A 23,639-nucleotide genomic window follows, 5' to 3' on the forward strand; every position below is an offset into this window, starting at 1 on the left:
TTGGCTATCCCAATCCGTACCCTCCTGAGTCAAAATGTAGTTGGAATATCCGGGTGGCCGACGGTGACGTCATTCACTTGGAATACCTGGATTTCAATGTCGGTGACTCGGATACCACCTGTACCAGTGATTTTATACGAGTGTCCGAGGCCAACAGATCCGGTACAGCCTGCGGATATTACACCCTGGATATTTTATATCGGCAACTTCACAAGTGCACATAGAATTTCAAGGGGGACAAACTGGAGCAGGGGGTTATACAGGCTTTATGGCCAAGTACTCAGCTGCTCCTTATCAGCTACAAATCCCTAAAGATAGCCAGGAGGATCAACGTAAGTGGTGATTTTAAACGTGCCATTATCGTATGGGACAAAGTTCAGCATGGACGCGCAATCTCTCTCTCTCTCTCTCTCTCTCTCTCTCTCTCTCTCTCTCTCAAACTTTAAAACCAATCTCTATCACAACTACTAAAAAGCCGTGGCCACTCGTAAATGCAAACCTACATACTATAATTAGCACAACTTTTATCAAAATGAACATTGTTTTTAATCTTAACCTTTGTGTCAGTCTAACGAGAGAATCAAGTTTCGAAAAAGCAAGTAGTGTAAGTTAAGTTGTAATTTCTCACTGATGTCACAGAGTACTGTCATCAACCTGTTTGTCTCATTATTTCGTTACAGCTCCATTAGTTGCAAGTTTTTGACGTTTTTCCCGTTACTTTTCCTCTGTTTGTAAATTACAAAATCCTAGTTCTACTCCAATAATTATGTCGAAATGCCTATTGATCAACATGTAAATACACCCTCCGTATGTGTAATCCCTGAATAATAGTTGATGACTGTCATAAAGTGACAGACTACGATTCATTTCAAGATAGAATTCACCTTTCGGAAAGATAATCGGACTCTCGATATTTTCACAACAGTTTTATTTTTCTGATCTACCGTTTGCGTGAGCTCGTTTCTTAAGCTTTGTGAGTGAATAACGTTTTGAACGTCTTATTCTGAGAAAATCGAAAATTTAGGGGTTTTTGGTAAAGTTATCAAGGGATGGCAGCCATTTTGAATTTCAAATATCAGTAGATTCAAGGCAGTTTGTTTATCTGGTGCTAACAGTTGCATCCTGCATATATTGCTGATTTTGAAAGAATGGTTGAGGAAGGTTTGAGCAAAAGTTTGTCTTTCACTTTTGTGGCCCATACAACCTAAATATGATATTGCACACTGTACACAAATTGCTCTGTTCCATGGCTCATACTTTATGTCATAGTCTCCACATATGTCAGTTTGTCCTCTGTATCAAGATTGGTGGAAAACCTTTGATTGTATTTTAGACTACGAGTGTGAAAATGGTTGGACTCAGTTTGGAAAAGACTGCTACAGGTTCAGTCGGGAGGAGATTGGACTGACATGGAACCAAGCCGAAGTTAAATGTCGCCAAGTTGGCGCCAATCTGGTCAGCATTCTGAACCACGAAGAGTCGAACTTTATTGTCTATTCACTGTCAAGGGTTTGGTTACATGGCGACAGCAAAACTTACATAGGTAAGAATTAAGCGATTATTGAGTTTGAAGGCATATATAAGATCTTTTAATCCATAGATTATTTTCAGTAATTCTGACACCGTGAAATTCCTTTCTGTCATTAGGTACACTATCAAAGGATAGGTTCAAGATATAGGTTAAAATTTTGCAAATAGAGAATTGGTAGAATTCTTGAGTGGCCAACTTATGCACCAGTCAGTCACTATTCTCAAGACAGATCTTTACGCAACCATTTTCAGAAAAGTATTGTATCAACTTATGTGCAGAAGGCAGATCAAAATATGAAAATTATGCGATGTGTTTCTAACCACTGAATGATACACCTTATTTTAGGTAGTATGCGCCTTGGAGACAGATATTAAGACCCTCAAACTTGTTGGGGCTCATTTTGAAATTCACGGAGTTACAACTAAACGGCACCTTAGTACATTTTGCGCTATTTTTGTTTGTTTTCTAAACCTCGATTTCGTATGCTGGAAGCATTATATTCTTGAGTGTATTTCTGATTATTTTATTGGCTGTTTAGGTTTGTCAGACGTAGTCCAAAGTGGCAAATATCGATGGACAGATGGAAATCCAATGAGTTATTCCGACTGGTATGTACATTTGCAGTACCTTACTATCTTCAATTGATAATCAGACCTTGTCCCAGTTCTTAACTCCAAGTTGGAGGACCCGCCTCTCCCCAACGCTGCGTAGCCCACGGCCGGCTTCGGCGGGGCCCAACACGTATCTCCCGCCGAGCCTCTGACAATTGCCGTGGTCTCGGGTTCCCATTGTCTCGAGTAGAGTGCATGAAATACTGGACCTGATAAAAAATCATAATTAATAATTTAGAGGCAGTAATTTCAAAATGCTTCAAAGTGAAATGGACTAATTTAACAAAGGTTCTTTGACTCTATAATTCGTCTCATATTTCTGCAGATTTTATGCTACTAAAAATTAAAAGATAAAATGCGGTTCAGAGACAGATATTCGGACTCTCAAACTTTTACAACACTATTTTGGCCTACCGCTTATATGGGCTCATGTTGAAGCTTATTCTGTAAACAAAATTTCCATTGGCATAGCTATGTTAAAATAAGGAATTTTATTTTCCATCATAGACATCACACAGGCATGAGGCCATTTCCCTTTTCGAATATCGTTAACGGCAGCAACAACCACCAATGCAAAAAGTAGAAACTACAACAAGTAGTTTTGTAAGAGGACTACAAATGTAATAAAACTATCCTGAAAGTCATCACAAGCGATTTGTTATTAGGAGCATTTATCAATCATCCCGTAGAAATATTTGTGGTATTAAATTGTTTTGTTTGTTTGATAGGGCAAGGCCAGATATGATGACGATTACAACCAACCGGATGGCGCTAGATTTGAAGCGTGTTCTATAATTGATATGGCTGATTTCCATCGCACCGATCAGTGGCATGATGTTCCGTGTGTTTTAAATACAGTTAAACAGTTTATTTGTAAGAAACCCGCCGCTTTTTCCGAAGAACCAGAAGGTGACTCGTATGTCGGTGTATCTAACTACGGCAAGTATTATTTTGCTACTTTTGATAACCGTGGTTTTCGTTGTAATAATTGTATGCATTTAAAATGTTTCAAACATAAAAAGGTCACTTGATGTGCCTACATTTATCCAATCGCAATTTTGAATTATCATTTTCCGTTTGCTTATGTGCATATCCGCAACTTCCAACCATGATAGTAACTTTTTGCAATGCATCCAAAAAGTAATTCATTTCGTTGTCAGAAATTGAAGATTTCTTAGCAAAACAATGCAAGAATTTTTTTAATGATATACGACTCTTAAATGAACGACAGATTACCAGAATATTTTATAATACGGGTGTCATACAAAACTCTGTTACTTGACATTAATGGCAGGACTACAATCAAAGGAATGACAAAACCCATCGTCGATACACCGTATGAATGTAAATACATGTACGTATATGTTCATTAAATGTTTGTGACGAAATTTTCCACAGCTTGTAAAGATTCTTCTTGGGGAAGACACGAAAACGTTTGTTTCAAACCAGAACAAAGAAACAGAGCAGAGGAACAGTGCTCAAATCTCGACACTGATTTTAAGGAAATAAACCGACAAGAACTACAGACTATATCCTACTATCTCAGCCACGTCTGGTCTATAAACGTAACTGGGTATATACTGCTTGTGAAAGATATTGCGGTAAACGATGATGTCATCGAACTGATCGGAGGTGACTGTGCAACCGCCGCAGACAACAAGACTGGATGTTACATCGGTGCCAACAAAGATAAGCAAATCGCTGACGTCGATAATTTCAGAGCATGTCTGGGCATGGATGCATCTGATTGGACAGTTGGATTAATGGATTGTGACGAGGAAATTGCTTTAGAGATGTGTATAACACAGGCATCAGGTAACCGTTGTTTTCTTAATTCCATTTACGTACTAGGTATTTGTAAATACGGCAGATCGTGTGAAAAACTCGTTTAAGCTGTTTTTCATTGAAATCGCATCGTTTGTAAATGAAATACGAGAAACTAACGTTTTTTCATCGTTACAACATTTTCCTTTATAAAATGTGTTTATATTTTCCTCAGGTGTTATCATGTAATGTCTTTTAACAGAGCACATTGGTTTAACATTCAATGCCTGTGTTGGTCGCTACTATCTTGATTAACTCCGCAGTAACTTGTACTTTTTTGCAGTGACGACACACACGTGCGGCGTCGAGGCGTTTGAATGTGCAGGCAATGAGTGCATTCATCCTGTTTATGTATGCGATGGAAACACAGATTGTATTGATGGCTCTGATGAGATAGGATGCAGTAAGTGAAGATAGACCTCCTCTACTTGAGTTGACAAAACGTGTTCAATATACAAGAAGTGAGAAGAAACTAAAGAATCACCATCTTAAACCTTTAGTTAATTTTGTAAAACATTTCTTTGGGCTGATTTTTTCTCATTACTTTGAAATTGGTGGCGCTTTATCACGTGGTACTTGAATACTGACAATGCACAATTGTGTAGTTGATGGCAATTTGTATTTGTTCTGCAGATATGGCGGTAGCTTGCCCAACGAATACCTTCCGATGTGAAAATGGAAAGTGTGTGTCGATGACGTTTTACTGTGATTTCATCGATCATTGTGGCGACGACAGCGATGAAGAAGCTTGTGGTAATGTTTCGTAGTTTTCTCTAAGTGTGTGTTCTGTTACAAATGATGACAATCGAAAAAAATATTAATATCTATTTTCTTTGTCATCATAATGACAGCTCGTACACGATTTCATGGCGTTTGTAAACTGTATACTGCCACAACATCTAAAACTAGTGGCATTTCTTGATCCTCTTCTAAACCTCAGGAATTGTTAAAGAAAATTGTCCAAAAGAATCGTAGTCATGTAGCGCTTAGATAAATTCCATATAACTCGTGTATTCCCTGTTCCATTGAGACGATATTAGTGGGGTTCTACGAGGTCGACGGGCAATGCAATGCAATTCATGATTAAACTACATATATTTTTTTCCAGTGTATCCAAACTGCACAGTGGATCAGTTCAAATGTGACAACAACCAATGTGTGCATAAGTCAAAGCATTGCGATCTTATGGAGGACTGTTACGATGGATCTGATGAAAAGTATTGCGGTAATGTCATACCATACGATTGTTAACATTGAACTTGAATGAAAATTACACATGGATAATTAATACGCGTCCAAAAAAATTGTAGTCACGTTACTCGTGCATTCCCGTTCCATTGAGACGCCGTTAGTGGGGTTCTACGAAGTCGACGGGCAATGCAATGCAATTTATGATTAAACTAAGTATTGAACGTAAGGATGTAACCATGCGCTTGTGTATTTACGTCTTGCTGGCACACTTTCCAAATATTAACTTACATTAATTGGACAGTCGAAACATTTAAAGGAAAACTCATACAGACTGATATTATGCGGAGATACTAACAGTTTCTCTGATTACCAAAAAAGAAACTGTAAGGTAGACAGATATTTAGGCTCTCAAAATTATATTCTTCGTGTTTTGTCTACTATACTTGTGGGGCTCATTTTGAAGTTCATGAGTAACAGAAGTAATAACCAGCATATTTTTATGAGAATCGGAAATGTTATTTTCCCGAAAGAGTTTATACTTTGGCGTCTGTTTTAAAATTCGAGTAGCTAGACATGTTTGGTATCTAGCCTCTCAAGTGCCGAATTTTGCACAATGAACCCTGATTGTTTTCTTTGATTTCGAAAAGGAATGTTTTAAAGTTCTACATTTAAAGTTTGTACAAAGGTTTAAGTCTTTCGATTTCGAGGCGCGTTTGGCCTTAATAAACCCACTTTTGCGAGATGACTCAGATACCTTATGTTTACTATTCAACCTTTACAGATGTGTGTAAGGGATTCCTATGTTACTACGTTGACTGTATACCCGAACATGCGCAGTGCGACGGAGAGTTAGATTGCGCAGGCAACGAACGGGAGGACGAAACGGATTGTGACTACGGTGGTACTTTTTCTAGCTCATCGGAAGAAGTCGACATGCCAATTGAGAGTTGTAGTGTTGAAGAATTCAGATGCCTTAATGGTCCATGCGTGGACCGCAAGTGGATGTGTATCTACGATTTTGATCAGTATGGCTATCAAAGGGGATGTCGTGACGTCACCCATCTCAGGAATTGTGGTACGCTTTCAAAGACCCAAAATATTCACTGATTACTTTAGTAACTCATTATTTATTTATTTATTTATTTATTTTTATTTATTTATTTATTTATTTATTTATTTATTTATTTATTTATTTATTTATTTATTAGCTTTGTTTGTTTGTTTTACGGTTGGGTCACTCATCAGATTATATTAGAAGGGCATTAAAAGCTCTGTAAGCTTTCCTTTTGATTTATCTTTCATAATTTGTTGTCTTTTTCATGTAGAACAATTATATCCAAATGTATCCTGTTTTCAATATTTCAGCACAGCCTGTACGCGCGTAACACTCAACATTATCGACTGATTGTAGTCCCGGCTAGAATTTCTTTGCCAAGTGTTACATTTCATATTGTTCATAAAGTATTAAGTTCATATTTTTCACAGAGTATTAATTTCAAGGACGACACTTTGCATTCGAATGTAATTCAAAGAAAATAATAACATGGGCAAAATTTATTAAAATTTTATTAAAATATGCAGCTATAGCCCTGCATAACTGTCTTTTTCACGAAAGAAGAACACATGATTTGAAGCAAAACGATTGCATAGAAAAATAAATTGCGTATCATTCTTTACCATTGATTTTCAGAACTTTTTAATTGTCCTAAGAACATGTTTAAGTGTCCTGATGCCTACTGTATACCGCTTCATAGGCGATGTGACGGTGTTTTTGACTGTCCACGTGGCTCTGATGAAGAGGACTGCGGTAAGTGATATAAAGTTGAAGTGGAAACCACGAAATCGTTTGCATTGGGTCGTTAGGGAGACAAAAATGCCACAATTTTTTTAACCCTTTGAGTGCTGTAATTTTTCCCACCAAAATTTTAGTGCATCATTTTAACAATGTTTATGCATTTTTCTGTATATTTGTTTTATTATTTTGGATCAAACAGACGTCACATTTCATTAGCTACATGTTTTAATCAAAATTTTAGCAAAAATCTGAAAAAAATTGACTGGGGTACATTTTATAAATGTGACAAAAGCTGTCTTAGGCGCTCAAGGGTTAATGCAATCGCGATCTTAGACGCTCAAAGGGTTAATGCAATCGCGACAACTTTTCAGTATGATGTCATTCGTTTATCTCCTGAGATTCCTTATCTTCCCTGTGAGACGTGTATCAGCAGTTGATTTACTGTTTCATTCCCCGGAGAGATTATAATTCTTGCAATCTTTGTTGGAGCGTACATTTAACTTTCTGGTTTAAGTTTTTTACTTCTTCTTTCTTCTTCTTCAACCTTCTACTGATAATTAATATATGATGAACCTATTGAATATCAAATGGTCCCATTGTCATAATTTTTGCACCCTTATATTAATTTCTATCTATGAAAATAGACGAATTGTTCCGAGAGATGAGCTGCAACAAAGTAAGTTATTTCACGACAAAAAAGAATGGAAATTAATAAACAAACGTAAGACATCATCCAAAGGACAGCACGAAGCGCGGAAATCGATGACGTTGTAATCTTGTTTTTATTCTGTCATTTAAACCATTGTAACCTTTTCAAAATATACATTCGCACAAGCCTTGACGAGTTTGTTTTCCTTTATGAACGCAGGACTTTACCAGTGCCCAGGACATTATCGTTGTCATGGAGAGCAAAACTGTATACCGGTATCTCAAAAATGTGATGGCGTCAAACAGTGTCGGCACGGAGATGATGAGCTGCTATGTGGTAAGGGAGCGTAAACTTTATCCTATCGAAGGGAAAGGGCCGGAGTAGGCCAGAGAGGCCTAGTAGTCGTAGCAACTGACAGCAGCGTACAGGCTCATTTTCCCAATCGGAGGAGATTCCTGTACACTACAATGTCACAAAATGTTTCAATTTCCATTAAAAATGTGACATTTCCCTTTACTTTCAGGTCTAATCTGCCCATCGGATTGTGCTTGTCATGGATCTGCCATTGATTGCGCTTACCTATCGATGAGTTCCTTTCCATTGTTGAATGGTCAGCACATCAAGAAACTGTGAGTCTCTATACCCTTGCACCGTTCTTCTAGGCAACATTAATCAAGTTATTGTTACGTCATTAATTATCTTAACCACTTTGTCGATGGATCAATTTGACTCGTTATTTTAATGAAATAATCAGCCCAACTTAATTTTTTGTGAAAATCAATAGCGCAAGAGGGAGGTAATTTTTGTACATACTATACCAACAACTGTGCTCATGCCGTGTTACAACGAACGAATCTGATCTTTAAAGAAAAGTTTCATCATTAAATTATCATACATTCAGATGTACTGTCTTTTGCCACCAGGAATATGACCGGAAATGACGTTGATGTTACGCAAGTCGATTTCCGCTCTTTTCAATTACTGGGAGAACTGTAAGTAGTGAATAGTCTACTTATTACATTTCTCTTTCATCCCCTCATGTTTTCAGATCACCATAATTTCGAATCACCTTGCTTTCAAATTTCTGTTTTGGAATAACCTTTTCTTTCAAATCATCATGTTCAAGTTTTCAAATCACCATATAAACCGAATTCACCATATCACCATTTTTTCAAATCACCGTGTTTTCAAATCAACTGGTTTTCGAATCACCATATAAATTGAATTCACCATATCACCATGTTTTCAATCCGCCGTGTCTTCGAATCATCAGGTTTTCAAATCACTTGTTTTCAAATAACCATATTTTGATGTAGCCAAGTTGTCAAATCACCAGGATTTCAAATCATTATATTTCAAGTTACCATGTGTTAAAGTACCATGTTTTCAAATGACATGTTTTCAAGTCACAATTTGAATTATTATTTCTTGTTTAATCTACTGCCTGTGAATTACTCCAGCCAAAGCCTGACATGCACTAATTTGCCCTGAAACCGAAGTGATGACCTTTTGACTAGAGCAAGGTATAACGAGAAAGTAGGATGTAATGATTTATGTGTAATATACAATTTGTGTCTTTCAAAACTTTTTTTCAGAGATCTTTCAAATAATTCAATAATTGAGATACGCCCAAGACAGTTTGAATTCCTGAAAAACCTGTACTTGTTGTAAGTATGGCCATTTATAGGTAACAGAGCATTTGCATTTCTGAAAAGCCTACACTAGCTACATGAGTATTTATTAAGTGACAGAAGTGGTAACTTTTTAGGACATTTTCATCACTTTTTAGCTTTGTCAAATAGGTGCATGCTCTCATTGCTTTCCCTAAAATATGTTGAAGTAAATAGTATTAGCATGACAAACCTGTTTCATTGTGTACAGTTTGCTCTGTTATTGTCAACACATAAATTTCAGTCCCTACTTTACAGACACACAGACTGTGTTAAAAAGTTGGATCCACTTTATTATATATATGTTGTTAAACACTTTGGAGGAGAACAAGAAAGCATACATAACAAACAGAACATAAAATGCTAAAGATACATCATTTACATACCATGGAAGGTTAATGAGAAGGACATTAAAGATGTATTTCATATAGTTTCTGTTGGTATTGATGATCTAAATTTACGTCATTTCCATCTAAGATTTTCCCTTGTGGATAATTTCGCGTGAGGTGTTATAGTAATGAATGTTAGAGCGAATTATCGTCAATGGTGTAGCTCAATCTACAATTCTTCATTGGGGTAAATTTTGAATATCAAGACGTGATTTATGGGTTAGGCATCACAAGCGACAATACCAACTTTGATTTCAATTAACCACTGTTGCTAACTCTGTCCTTAATTTTTTATTAATTTTAGAAACCTTGGTGCTAACAAAATAAATAATATCGAAGCAAATACATTTTACGGACTGCAAAATCTTCGAATGCTGTAAGTATAGAGTCGATTAAGTCGTCTCGTTCAAAATAAATTCAGATTTTAGCCTAAAGTTAAAGACGGCAACTCGCCGGGTTTAAAGATAACTTTGTGATTCAAAACCTGGCTTTCTTGAAGGAATTGTAGTAGCTTACATCAGGCGCCACTTACAACATGTAAAATTCTATACACATCCCTGGCAGTGATTCTTTGAATGAGAAATAAAAAGCTATTAACTGATAGAGAGTTTTTAGCCAAAAGCCTTCTGAGAAACTTTGACCCGTTTACTTTAGTAACAAAGAATAAAAGAAGGGTCATCGAGTGCACTTCGTGGACTACACACTGTAAAGTTAAGTGTTCAAGGATAGAACACCAATTAAACGCCTTTTTGTAACACTTTTTGAACGCGTCCAGACGTTCAGAAATTTAACACTACGTGTTCAACCAACGTTCAATTTTTGAACACACGTGTGTAGACTTTGAACGCTACGTGTTCATCAGACATTACATTGAACACCATGGTGTTCCATATCTGAACACACGTTGCACAGGAAATGTGTTCAAAAAATTGAACGCATTTACGCGTTCAAAGGGCTGTAACACTTTTTGAACGCATGGACGCCGTTCAACGATAAGCGTGTTAAAGGCTAGAACACATGATGCGCGCTTGTTGAACACCTTTAATTTTGGGCGTTCACGGGGTGTTCAAGCCTTGAAATAACATTACAGACCATTGATATCTAGTAAAATTATTTTATTCTAAAAATACACGAAACATTTCTAGAGTAAAATACAATAATTTACTGTAAAATGGGCAAATAAACATTGCAACTTTGTATGTAAAGTTTGTCAGAGGAAAAAACCAACAGTATTAACACCTTCCTATCAAAAACATAAAGAATAAAAATCACCATATTGTGGATTACGTTTTATGTTCATACTTGTTTAAAATGTACAAAAATCATCTGAAAAAGCTCAAAATTTGGCATACTTATTGTGTTGCAAAGACGTATATGTATGAAATGCATAATCCATTTTTGTAAGATGGTTTCTTAAAGACATTTCCTCTTGTATAGAAAATTGCAAATTTAGAAAAAAAAACAAGTTAGTCAAGGTTTCTCTGGTTCACAGAGTAAACACTAAAGTAAACACAACATGTCAAGTTGTCAAAGTGTCACAGTAAGGCACAACATGCAGAAAGTGGGGAAAGTGGGTCCTTGGCAGGGTAAAACCTATTTCCTTGTCCAACAAAGTCCTTCATAAACAAAAAGGTTTGTTTGTTTGTAATATCTTTAAATAAACCCTGAAATAAATGGGTGACATTTCAAAAATATACTTCTCAGAAATTTAAAACATATTCGTAAAGACCTTTCAAATTCTGGTGTACCCTGCTATTAATTTTTATACAAATTTTTTTACCAAAAATGGTAAAAATCACCCTTAAAATGAAAAAAATCTACATTTCATCATAACTTGAATATATCACATTCTGGTAATCCCTTATGTCTTAAAAATGTCTGAAATGTCTTTAATGTCCTAAAAATACAAAGTTGCAAATTTCTGCATAATTTGAAAAATCTGAAAAAGACTATCAGTAGAGATCTATTGTCCTAAATATCAAAGCTGTTCGATTAACAGTTTTGAAAAAGATTTTTTAAAGATTTTTTGACCAAAAATGACAAAAATTGCCATGAAATATAAAAATTTGAATATTTCATCACAAGTAGCACCAATTTTGACTAAGGTCATTTTTAGGGACATGTTTACTAAATATTGAAGACGTCAGTAAAAGAAAAGAAGATTTTTGCCAAAAAATAGCAAAATTAGCCTCAAAAATATAAATTTGCATATTTCATCACATTTTGAACATATCTGATTAGGGTAATCCCTTGGGACCTGTAATCCAAATATTAAAGGATTCGTACAGGCTGTTTTGAAGAAAAATCTTTGGATGTACAGATTTGGGGACAATGCTACACATCCACCAATTTAGCTTACAGCAAAGCTAAAAACCAGTTGCTAAGTACAAGAGACGTGTTGAGCTACAATACAAAATAATCTACGGTTTGGTAGCAGGCTATGATCAACTAAATGTTACAAGGGCATAAGCTTTCAAAGACGTGAAGTCTCCTTCATCAGATGCAACTGGGATGAAAAATTGAAGCAGAAAGTGACAGAAAATTCAGAGTGAAAATTTCAGAAAAAAAGTAATTCAGAGTGGACATTTTTACTCTGAATGGTCTGTCGCTTTCAGCTTTAATTTAAATAAGGGAGACTACACGTCTGTGAAAGCTTATTCTCCGGCAACATTTAGTTGATCACAGCATGCTACCAAAGCTTAGATTAATTCAGAACAAAAATACAGAAATTTATCAAAATTCAGTTACTGGCCCGTGGAAGTTTAAATCTACATTAGAGATGAACTGAGGCTCTCAAGCTTGTTTCCAGACAGCTACCTGTACACTCATCTTCTTCGTTATCTGTACCACCAGCTTCTATAACAACTCTTCGATTTTCAGTTAAATCCATTTTTTACATCCTGAAAATATGCAACAATAGGTAATATGGCGAGATGAAACTTTAAATGAAAGACAAGGTGCTGATTAGGTTAAGGAAGAGGGGAGACTTTCATATACAGTGCCTCTCTTCAATACTTTTACAAAATATTTGCTGCTTCTTGTCATCAACTGATTAAAATAAAAAAGCCACACTCTCATATGCTGAAACAATACATTGTGTACTCTACGATGTTTAACTGATGTTTTACATGCGATTGTGTCTACTAAAAGACATGTGGTAGCTGTGATTACGCAGCGGTACTATGCAAGGCGTATCGATCGCGCTCAGGTCAAGGGTTATCGCTACAGTTGTGTTGCGATGACCCTTGACCCGAGTGAGATCGATCGATAGGCTATGGCCAAAAGTACCACTGCGTAGTCACAGCTAGTTGTTGGTATAGCAGCCACTGAAAGAAAAAAGCTTTCTTCACGTAGTTAAGCTTTTCAAGGTACAATACAATTAATTTCAAAGGACGATAATATAGATGCTTCATAAATCTAATACCTTTTACTATTTTGGAGAGGAAACTTACCCTTTTTGGTCTTGCTTCCGCATGATCACGACTTCAGGGTGCGCTTACAAGAAAAATGTCGCAACTTCCGTTTTGATGCATCATGGGATAGGAAAAGACACCAAACTTGAACACCACGTGTTTAGAAATAGAATGCCTCTTGCACGCCGATGTTAAAATTAAAACGTTCATGGTAGTTTTCTGATTTTCTTTTCTAATTTTTAAACTTTCAACACGTAATAAACGTGTAAAATTATTTTGTATACTTCCTTTTTTAGAAAAAACATGCTTTCAGCAATTGTAGACCGGAAATATTTTTCACTTAGTTTGAATTCGTTACACCAAAATCCGTATACGTTTGCCGGACAGTGAAGCAATAGTAAATTTAATATAGCCATTGTAAAGTAAAAACACAAAAGACTGTTAATTGTTTCTCAGTATTGTAAAATTTCTGTGATGCTGAGTTTTTGAACACTTGGAGGAGATCGTTGTTAACACATAGTGTTCAGGTTTAGAACATCATTGTTAATATTATGAACACTAGTGTTAACAATATGAACACTAGCCGTTCAAATTTGAACACCGACATGTACATTTTGAACGCGTAAAGACGCGTCTAGCGTCCGCTATTTTTACAGTGCTACACTGTAAAAATAGCGGACGCTAGACGCGTCTTTACGCGTTCAAAATGTACGTGTCGGTGTTCAAATTTGAACGGCTAGTGTTCATATTGTTAACACTAGTGTTCATATTATTTAAATGGTGTTCTAAACCTGAACACGTAGTGTTAACAACCATCTCCTTCAAGTGTTCAAAACTCAGCATCACAGAAATTTTACAATACTGTGAAACAATTACCAATCTTTTGTTTTTTTTACTTTACAATGGCTATATTAAATTTACTACTGCCTCGCTGTCCGGAAAACGTACACGGATTTCGGTGTAACGAATTTCCACTAAATGAAAAAATATTTCCGGTCTAAAATTGCTGAAAGCATGTCTTTTCTAAAAAAGAAAGTATACAAAATAATTTTATACGTTTATTACGTGTTGAAATTTTGAAAATTTGAAAAGAAAATCAGAAAACCATCATGAACGTTTTAATTTTAACATTGGTGTGCAAGAGGCGTTCTATTTCTAAACACTTGGTGTTCAAGTTTGGTGCTTTTTTCTATCCCATGATGCATCAAAACGGAAGTTGCGACATTTTTCTTGTAAGCGCACCCTGAAGTCGTGATCGTGCTGAAGAAAGACCAGAAAGGGTAAGTTTTCTCTCCAAAATAGTTAAAGGTATTAGATTTTGAAGCATCTGTATTAATATCCTTCGAAATTAATCGTATTGTACTTTGAAATAGCTTAACTACGTGAAGAAACCTTTTTTCTTTTAGTGGCTGGTATACCAACAACAAGCTGTGAATACGCAGTGGTACTTTGGCCATGGCCTATCGATCGATCTCACTCGGGTCAAGGGTCATTGCAACACAACTGTAGCGATAACCCTTGACCTGAGCGCGATCGATACGCCTTGCATAGTACCGCTGCGTAATCACAGTTGACACATGTCTTTTAGTAGAGACAATCGCATGTAAAAAGATCAATTAAACATTGTAGAGTATACAATGTATTGTTTCAGCATAGGAGAGATTGGATTTTTTATTTTAATCAGTTGATGACAAGAAGAAGCCCATATTTTGCAACAGTATTGAAAAGAGGCACTGTATATGAAAGTATCCCCTTTTCCTTAACCTAATCAGCTCCTTGTCTTTCATTAAAGTCTCATCTCGCCATATTACCTATTGTTGCATTTTTTCAGGATGTAAAAAGTTGGATATAACTGAAAATCGAAGAGTTGTTACAGAAGCTGGCGGTACAGATAATGAAGAAGATGAGTGTACAGGTAGCTGTCTGGAAACAAGCTTGAGAACCTCAGTTCATCTCTAATGTAGATGTAAACTTCCGAGGGTCAGTAACTGAATTTTGATAAGTTTCTGAATTTTTTTCTGAATTAATCTAAGCTTTGGTAGCATGCTATGATCAACTAAATGTTGCCGGAGGATAAGCTTTCACAGACGTGTAGTCTCCTTTATCAGATGCAAGGGTGGAATGAAAAATAACAGCTGAAAGCGACAGAAAATTCAGAGTAATAAAATGTCCACTCTGACAGAATTACTGAATTTTCTGAAATTTTCACTCTGAATTTTCTGTCACTTTCTGCTTCAATTTTTCATTCCCCATTGCATCTGATAAAGGAGACTTCACGTCTTTGGAAGCTTATGCCCTTTTTACATTTAGTTGATCATAGCATGCTACCAAACCTAAGAGAATTTTGTATTGTAGCTCAACACGTCTCTTGTTTTTAGCAACTGGTTTTTAGCTTTACCGTCAGCTAAATAGGTGGATGTGTAGCATTGCCCTCAAATTTGTACATCCCAAAGTTTTTCTTTAAAACAGCCTGTACGAATTCTTTAATATTTGGATTACAGGTCCCCAGGGATTACCCTAATCACATATGTTCAAATTATGATGAACTATGCAAATTTGTATTTTTGATGCTAATTTTGCAATTTTTGGCAAAAATCTTCTTCTCTTTTACTGACGTCTTCAATATTTGGTAAACATGTCCCTAGGAATGACCCTAGTCAAATTTTTGCTCGTTGTGATGAAATATTCAAATTTGTATATTTCATGGCAATTTTCGTCATTTTTGGTCTAAGAATCTTTAAAAATCTTCTTCAAAACTACTAATTGAACAGCTTTGATATTTGAGACATAGATCTCTACTGACAGCCTTTTTCAGATTGTTCAAATTATGCAGAAATTTGCAACTTTGTATTTTTGAGAAATTAAAGACATTTCAGACATTTTTAAGATATGAGGGATTACCAGGATGTGATATATATACGTTATGATGAAATCTACATTTTTTTATTTTAAGGGTGAATTTTACAATTTTTGGTAAATACATTTGTATAAAAATTAATAGCAAGGTACACCAGAATTCGAAAGGTCTTTACGAATATGTTTTTAATTTCTGAGAAGTAGATTTTTGAAATGTCACCGATTTATTTCATTGTTTATTAAAGATATTGCAAACAAACAAACCTTTTTGTTTATGAAGGACTTTGTTGGACAAGGAAAAAGGTTTTACCCTGCCAAGGACCAATTTTCCCCACTTTCTGCATGTTGTGCCTGACTGTGACACTTTGACAACTTGACATGTTGTGTTTACTTTAATGTGGACAACTATATACCATGTGCACTAGAGAAGCCTTCAACTTTTTTTTCTTCAAAATTTACAATTGTCTATACAAGAGGAAATGTCTTTAAGAAACCATCTCACAACAATGAAGTATGCATTCCATACATATACGTGTTTTCAACACAATAAGTAAGCCAAATTTTTAGCTTTTTCAGATGATTTTTTGTACATTTAAACAAGTATGAACCTAAAAACGTAATCCACAATATTTAAGTAAAACCTGTTTTGTCTTTACTTTGTTCATATTTTTTAAAACGATCTACAGTGTTCACTGGGATTTTTATTGCTTATGCTTTTGATAGGAGGGTGTTAACACCGTTAGTAGTTTCCTGTGACAAACTTTACATACAAATTGCATGTTGATTTGCCCACTTTACAGTAAATTATTGTATTTACTCTAGAAATGTTTTGTGTATTTTTAGAATAAAATAATTTTACTGTATATCAGTGGTCTGTAATTATATCAGTTATTTCAAGCTTGAACACCCCCTGAACGCCCAAAATTAAAGGTGTTCACAAGCGCGCATCAGTGTTCTAGCCTTTAACACACTTATCGTTGAACGGCGTCCATGCGTTCAAAAAGTGTTACAGTCCTTTGAACGCGTAAATGCGTTCAATTTTTTGAACACCTTTCATGTGCAACGTGTGTTCAGATATGGAACACATGGTGTTCAATATAATGTCTGATGAACACGTAGCGTTCAAAATCTGCACACGTGTGTTAAAAAATTGAACGTTGGTTGAACACGTAGTGTTAAATTTCTGAACGTCTAGACGCGTTCAAAAAGTGTTACAAAAAGGCGTTTAATTGGTGTTCTATCCTTTAACACTTAACTTTACAGTGCAGAAGCTTACAAAGTGATCTCTATTGCCTTTTTAACTCTGAAAGAAAGTCAAAATTTCCATTTTCACAAAAACAAACAGGTTAGAACTTTACTACAAATTTAGTCAGCACAAACAGCAGGTCAGCAAATTGTTGTAATAATTTTAGTTCTTCAGTACATGTCACAAAGGCAAATTCTGCCTGGAAAGAAACATCCGTGGTTTATCTCTGCAATGATGACAACAAATGGCACGAGTGCAACCCCTTGATGTAAACGATATACTTGCATCATTACATCATCCACTCTGGCAAGTGGCACAGAACATCTAATTATACATAATGGCATTTTCTTCGCAGAATCTTAACCGGAAACAACATTGCTTTTATTAACGATGGGGCGTTTACAGATCTATATAATCTTCACGCACTGTAAGTAAAAAGATCATCATCTATGGTGATTCTTCAAAATATACTTTTACGGCATTATTGCACTATTTTCTTGTCAATAGTTAAATGATCATTAGTATTGCTCTTAATACTAATTTTTAAAATGTGCAAATGAGAGTCTTAAATATCAAGCAATCCCTACACTGTCATAATAAGCAATTCATCGTTTTTATTGCGACATTTCAAAAAGTAAAGTGTAACATAACATAACATTTTATTGTAACTTAAAGATGTTGATTCAAATAACTAAGGAGCTACACATCGGCAAATGCCATGTATCAATTTTCAAATGATAATGTCAAGTTGTAAGCTGGTAATTGAATATTTTCAGAGCATTAAAGTTCACACATCTACAATTTATCCCTTCTGCAGGCATATGACAGGAAATTTGTTCCAGGCTGAAAGTTCTGAGCTGTTTGTACCGTTGACTGGACTCGCTGAACTGTGAGTGTCATGCCACTACTCTCAATGCAGTCATGGTGCCATTATCCTTGGTTTTTAATAGTTTTTATTGAAAGTCAGTAAGAATAAAGGACTTGTATAAATTTCGGGCAATGACTCAATTTCAGTTTATTGACAATGATAATCATTGTTTTTGTAAAAATGTTTCACACATAGTCTTTGTTACTCAGTCGCCATTCTAAGGTCAAAATCACATTAAAAATCATTAACCGCGTTCTGATAAAAAGCCTTCACTACCAAACTCTCAACCTAGAATAATTGATCGTATTTTCCTGAAGCAAAAACACGGAGCATACAATAGAACTGTGCAATATGCGGAACTAAATGTTAGAAGTGACGTGAACTATTCAAGTGCGCCGCCGCTGCTTTAGTACAGACGTGGTACTGTTTCTGCCATAATAGCCTAATTTTGAGTCTTGGTGGCGTCTCTCTTTAGGTACACTTTATCACCTCCATATCATATATTGTTTGTTTTGCATACTTTTGTACATTTTCAGATTTACCGATGCTTATAAATACTGCTGCATGGTCAGAAAACATCAAGAAGTGCAAATATGCTCACCGCCTGCTGATGCATTCTCATCATGTGAAGACCTAATGGCCAGTCAAGTTTTAAGATGGTCTATCTGGATGCTGGGAATGGCGGCCTTTTTCGGAAACCTCTTCGTCATCGTTTGGCGAATCAAAGAGAAGGACTTGGGAAAAGTTCACACCTTCCTCATTTGGAACCTGGCTGTAGCTGATTTCATGATGGGGATATACATGTTGATAATTGCTTCAGTTGATGTGAATTACCGCGGTGTTTACGTCACCTATGACGCTTTCTGGAGAAGCAGCCCCTTGTGTAGTTTTGCTGGTTTCCTTGCATCGCTGTCGAGTGAGATGTCCGTCTTTTCATTAACAGTTATTACATTGGACCGCTTTCTTTTGATAGTTTTTCCTCTGAAGTTCATTCGGATACAACTGAAAACTGCCGTCGTAATTGTGGTTGTTGGTTGGATAGCCATTGCATTCCTTAGCTTTCTGCCTCTTATAGGTATCCCCTATTTCGGCGATAACTTCTACAGTCGTTCTCCGGTCTGCCTATCCCTCCACCTTACCAACGAACAAACACCCGGATGGATATACTCAGTTGTCATTTTCATCTTCCTGAACTTCCTGTCCTTCATTGCTATATCAATTCTGTATCTGACCATGTACTTGTCCATACGACGCACAACTTTAGCCACTGGTGTTCAACTACAACAGAAAGCCAGAGAAACCGCAGCCATCGCAAAACGAATGACGCTGATAGTGCTGACTGACTTCTTCTGCTGGGTTCCAATCGCTGTGATGGGTATGCTGGCAATGACTGATACAGTCACCATTCCAGGATCTGTTTATGCTTGGACTGCAGTCTTCATCTTGCCTATCAACTCAGCCATTAACCCTTTCCTCTACACCATATCAGTCTTAAAGATGAAGAAAAAGCCACAGAAATCGGCGGTCAATACAAATTTAGACCTAAGTAATTCGACTAAATATCAAATGGGTGAGTACATTTTATGAACATTTTTTCTATTTTCATTTTACCTTGTTACATATTTGTATACCAAATCACTTTTTGAAGTGTATCTAGGGTGCTTATTGTTCGTGATGTTGATCATAACAATTTCAGTGAAGTTGCAAACTTATGGCAAAAGTTTCAATTTACAGACAACTGCATTATGTATTGAAACTAAAAACTTATATTATCTGTTTTACTGTTTTTTTTCTTTTCAGTTTTATCAACGTACGAAAAGATGAAAGAAAGAGGGCTCATCCCGAATGATTTACTTGTGACGTCATTAGAGAATGGACAGACGTGATGTCAATTCATGTGAGGCTGCCAATCAGAGAATGTCGTGTTCATACGTCCCATGATGCTTCGCTTGACTCGTGCAAGAACTGTTCAATTACATTATTACTCGCATTCCGCTGATCCTGAATACATGGGAAGGATTCTGATATCGTTGGAGGCTTTGCAATCTAGAATAAGCCTCGAAGATTTTTCCGGACGCCAAAAGAATTTGCCTGTTGTTTTTTGGTTGTAGAGCTCATTTGTGAATATGAGAACATTCAAAGCGTTAGTTCCTTATTGTCATTTTATATTTATTTTAAATATTCGTCAATGTTTGTCATTTAACTACTTTCAATATCCGAGACACCGTACAATGACACCTACTTCACAATCTTAATTGTGAGAGTAAAACAATTCTCAGAAGTCCAATTATGGGTATAGGATTTATAATTGTACAATATATTATCGTTCAGGTGCTTTAATTGTCTTTCATCTGTGACAATAAACAGGATATATATCATGTCATTTAATGTACATGAAAAATAAGCACTACCAGGTCAAGTATCGCGGTACCAAAGGAGAATTCTTCGTATAATTTTAGAGTTTCGAATATCCAGTGACAGTGTAAATATAAAAAAATAGATACCGATTGTATTTATTAGAAGAGCACAGTGTCGATATTTCAAACGGTAAGGACATCCTAAGATTACCTTCTTTGAAAAACCAAACTTCTTGCGATGTAGCATTAGGAAAACTGAATTTCGTAATGTAGAACACAATCTGGAAATACCTGTGGTTCACCATTTGTTGATGAAAAGAATGAGACCGACAGCATATCGGCTAACTCTGGACATTTTTCTTCCGATAATGGTAGTCTTAAGGGACCGTCTCAGATTGTCGCAGAAGTTCAAGAAACGAAATTCCTTCGTTTAGATCAAAACCCCCTCCCCCCTCCCCCTAAACGAAACTTCAAAAGTGAGAAATGTTCATGTCTGCCTTAGAGTATAATGTTGCATTTTGCTATAGCTCTGAAAGACTTATTCCCCTTGCCCTATTTCAATTAAAATAATCGATCAGATTTGAGTACTAAAAGTTTCATTTTATTTTACTTTCCCTTTTCGCATCTCTTGTGCTGTTCTTTATCTTTGTGAACATGCAATTTGTACTTGGTAGGGGCGGCAAATAAGCATTAAACTTTGACATGGGGGCCCAGGCATGTTCAATCATATTAGCACAACTATGACCAGGTGCATAACAAGTGAGAATAAAGACATCTAGTGGTTGGAGCAGATGCTTATAAATAGCACATTTAAAAATGATACTTTTGTCTTTGTATAATTTGTTGAACGGATTCTGACATCGTTGGAGGCGTTGCGATCCAAACCCTCGAATAGTTTTTGAGACGCCAAATAATTTCCTATAATTTCCCGGCTGCACAGCTCGTTTATGAACTTGAGACAATCCCAAGCGTCAGTTCCTTTTAAAACGATGAAGAAAATCGCAGTCATTTTATATTTATTATAAATGTTTGTCAGTGTTTGATATTTTACTACATTTAATATCCGAAAATCCGCAAAGAGCAAAGTCTCTGAATTCAAATTATGGGTATAGGATTTACAAATGTATGATATATTATCGTTTAGGTACTAGCTTTATCTTGAGTCTCAAACATCTGTGGCAACCAACAGGATATATATATAAATATATATATATATATATATATATATATATATATATATATATATATATATATATAATGTCATTTAATGTACATGAAAAGTAAACATAACCAGATCAAATATCATGATGCCAAAGGAGAGTTCATTGTATACTTAGCCAGTTTCGAATATATACCCCATGTAAATTCAGCATAAAAATAATTGTATTTATTAGAACAGAATACAGAATTTCAAACGGTATAAACATCCTAAGAGAACATTCTTTAAAAATCCAATCCAAACGTCTTGCAATGTAACATTAAGAAAACTGAATTTCGTAATGTAGAACACAAGTTTGAAATACCTGTGGTTCACAAATAGTTGATGAAAAGATAGAGATCGACTGCATATCGACTAACTCTGGATGTTTTTCTTCCGATAATGGCATGCCTTAAGACAAGATTTGATAACCTCGCGTGTATAGCCAAGTTTTCCACGTACAAACAATGTCAAATGTTTTGAAATCTTCAAGAAGTCATTACTAAGTAAGCCTTGCACATTCCATGAAATGAATCGCATACTCTTCACAAAGAGTTTTCTTGACTTGGCCATATCTTGGACAGTCTTCTGTGACCACCTCATCTGTCATTTCATCATGTTTACAAAATATCTTGGCTACGATGCATAGGCCATAGGTGCCTTGTAGTTCATAAACTTGTAAGGCTTTTTATTTCCTCTTGGTAACCTCTTGACGTTTACCGAAAAGTTTCTTAATGCTGAAACTTTAATGAAAATTCCTGATGAACATAAATCGCACAATGGCCAACGTCAAACGCAGCTAATTGATCAGATTGTAAATGTAGATTGATGAGATTGTAAGTTGTTTTCTTGGACGATGACCATCGTCCTATCTTTGATGGTACTTTAATCAAATCTTTAAATTAATTTGGTCCCGTGCTCATAAGCCACAAGTATCTTGTAATTTACAAACTTTAGGGCTTTTGTCACTTTTACCAGTTCTTTACATTAAGCGAAAACATTCTTCTTGATGCAACTGGAATGAAAGTTTTCGGTAGAGCATGACTCAGACAATGATTTCTTACTTAGCATCTCATTAATCGGGTGTAATTTCACTCATTATTTATCACTCACCATGAACACGATTGGAACTAATTTGGGATAATTGGATGGTGAAGTAATGTCGATATAATCTGCAAATGTAACCTCATCTGCTTTTCTTTTTAAGTTACACACTTGTTTTTATGAGTAATTAGTAATATCACAACATTCAGCTAAAGGGCACCTAACACTTTTGAGAAATTTGAAAAATATAAAGATCCGATTATCCAAAATTAGTTCCAATCGTGTTCATGATTATTATTCGATATCACCCTCCATAGAATTGTGCATAGAATACACCATGTACAGGCTGAGAAGGTCAAGTTTTGTTGATTTCTTTTCTCTCTGTCCGTCACCACTAGGAAAAAGTCAAATTTTTAAAAATCACACATTTGTGGCTGTTTTTTTGTTTCTTATATTATAGAAAATTGATTAGGTAATATTTTCTAAAAAAAATGTTAACACACAATACTGTAAAGGCTGTCTATTACATTTCCGTCAAATTGAAACGTATCTAATTGCTATTCGTATGGTTTCTCCAATAATGGTCAATTTTACCGAGCTCTTTAGAGTTCGATATAAGGAACACTTACAATTTAATGTACTAATTAAATGGAGTTAGAAAAAACTACGTTTTGTGGGATATTTTCAACATTGACTGAAAAGATTTCCCTTAACCCATTGTCGGGAAGAGATATTTGGTGCCACTTAACAAAGTTCGCTGTGAAATCTATTGAAAGGTAACCACTGTGTTCATTGATAAATGGAAATCGTTCAAAGACTACGAACATCTCTGCATGGTCTTTGCCCTGGCTTCACGTGAACATGAAAAAAGCTAAAATAATCAGGAGACTACTTCAAAGCACAACAGATTGTGCAATAATAATCTTCCATCCTACAAGTCGTCAATGTTTCCCTTGAAGCTCTTCGGTGTTACGGAAAGTTCTGTGAATCAGAAGAT

The 23,639-nt window shown here is 35.7% G+C and overlaps 2 protein-coding genes across 2 annotated transcripts; both read left to right on the forward strand.

Moving 5' to 3' along the window:
- Positions 1-2,937, forward strand: LOC139142974 (snaclec botrocetin subunit beta-like). Its single transcript, XM_070713170.1, has 4 exons — positions 1-332; positions 1,334-1,543; positions 2,070-2,139; positions 2,871-2,937. The coding sequence occupies exons 1-4, from the start codon at positions 269-271 to the stop codon at positions 2,935-2,937; spliced, it is 411 nt and encodes a 136-aa protein (XP_070569271.1). The 5' UTR covers positions 1-268.
- LOC139130737 (G-protein coupled receptor GRL101-like) lies at positions 2,883-23,241 on the forward strand. The gene is made up of 16 exons (XM_070696522.1): positions 2,883-3,081; positions 3,541-3,957; positions 4,250-4,369; positions 4,600-4,719; positions 5,075-5,191; positions 5,939-6,232; positions 6,848-6,964; positions 7,821-7,937; positions 8,125-8,230; positions 8,525-8,593; positions 9,197-9,268; positions 9,965-10,036; positions 17,531-17,602; positions 17,993-18,064; positions 18,580-19,613; positions 19,844-23,241. The coding sequence occupies exons 1-16, from the start codon at positions 2,943-2,945 to the stop codon at positions 19,927-19,929; spliced, it is 3,024 nt and encodes a 1,007-aa protein (XP_070552623.1). The 5' UTR covers positions 2,883-2,942; the 3' UTR covers positions 19,930-23,241.
- The last annotated feature ends 398 nt before the right edge of the window (positions 23,242-23,639 follow it).

This window comes from Ptychodera flava, chromosome 1 (genome assembly GCF_041260155.1).
Source record: "Ptychodera flava strain L36383 chromosome 1, AS_Pfla_20210202, whole genome shotgun sequence".
Taxonomy (NCBI): Eukaryota; Metazoa; Hemichordata; class Enteropneusta; family Ptychoderidae; genus Ptychodera; species Ptychodera flava.

What these genes read in the sequence shown, in the direction of transcription:
- LOC139142974 (XM_070713170.1), top strand. Translation starts at nt 269, where the DNA reads ATGGCCAAGTACTCAGCTGCTCCTTATCAGCTACAAATCCCTAAAGAT. An exon ending in AGATAGCCAGGAGGATCAAC is followed by an intron (nt 333 to 1,333) that starts GTAAGTGGTGAT and finishes ATTGTATTTTAG; the next exon opens with ACTACGAGTGTGAAAATGGT. An exon ending in CCAATGAGTTATTCCGACTG is followed by an intron (nt 2,140 to 2,870) that starts GTATGTACATTT and finishes TTTGTTTGATAG; the next exon opens with GGCAAGGCCAGATATGATGA.
- LOC139130737 (XM_070696522.1), top strand. Translation starts at nt 2,943, where the DNA reads ATGGCTGATTTCCATCGCACCGATCAGTGGCATGATGTTCCGTGTGTT. An exon ending in CTGCAAAATCTTCGAATGCT is followed by an intron (nt 10,037 to 17,530) that starts GTAAGTATAGAG and finishes TTTTCTTCGCAG; the next exon opens with AATCTTAACCGGAAACAACA. An exon ending in CTATATAATCTTCACGCACT is followed by an intron (nt 17,603 to 17,992) that starts GTAAGTAAAAAG and finishes TCCCTTCTGCAG; the next exon opens with GCATATGACAGGAAATTTGT.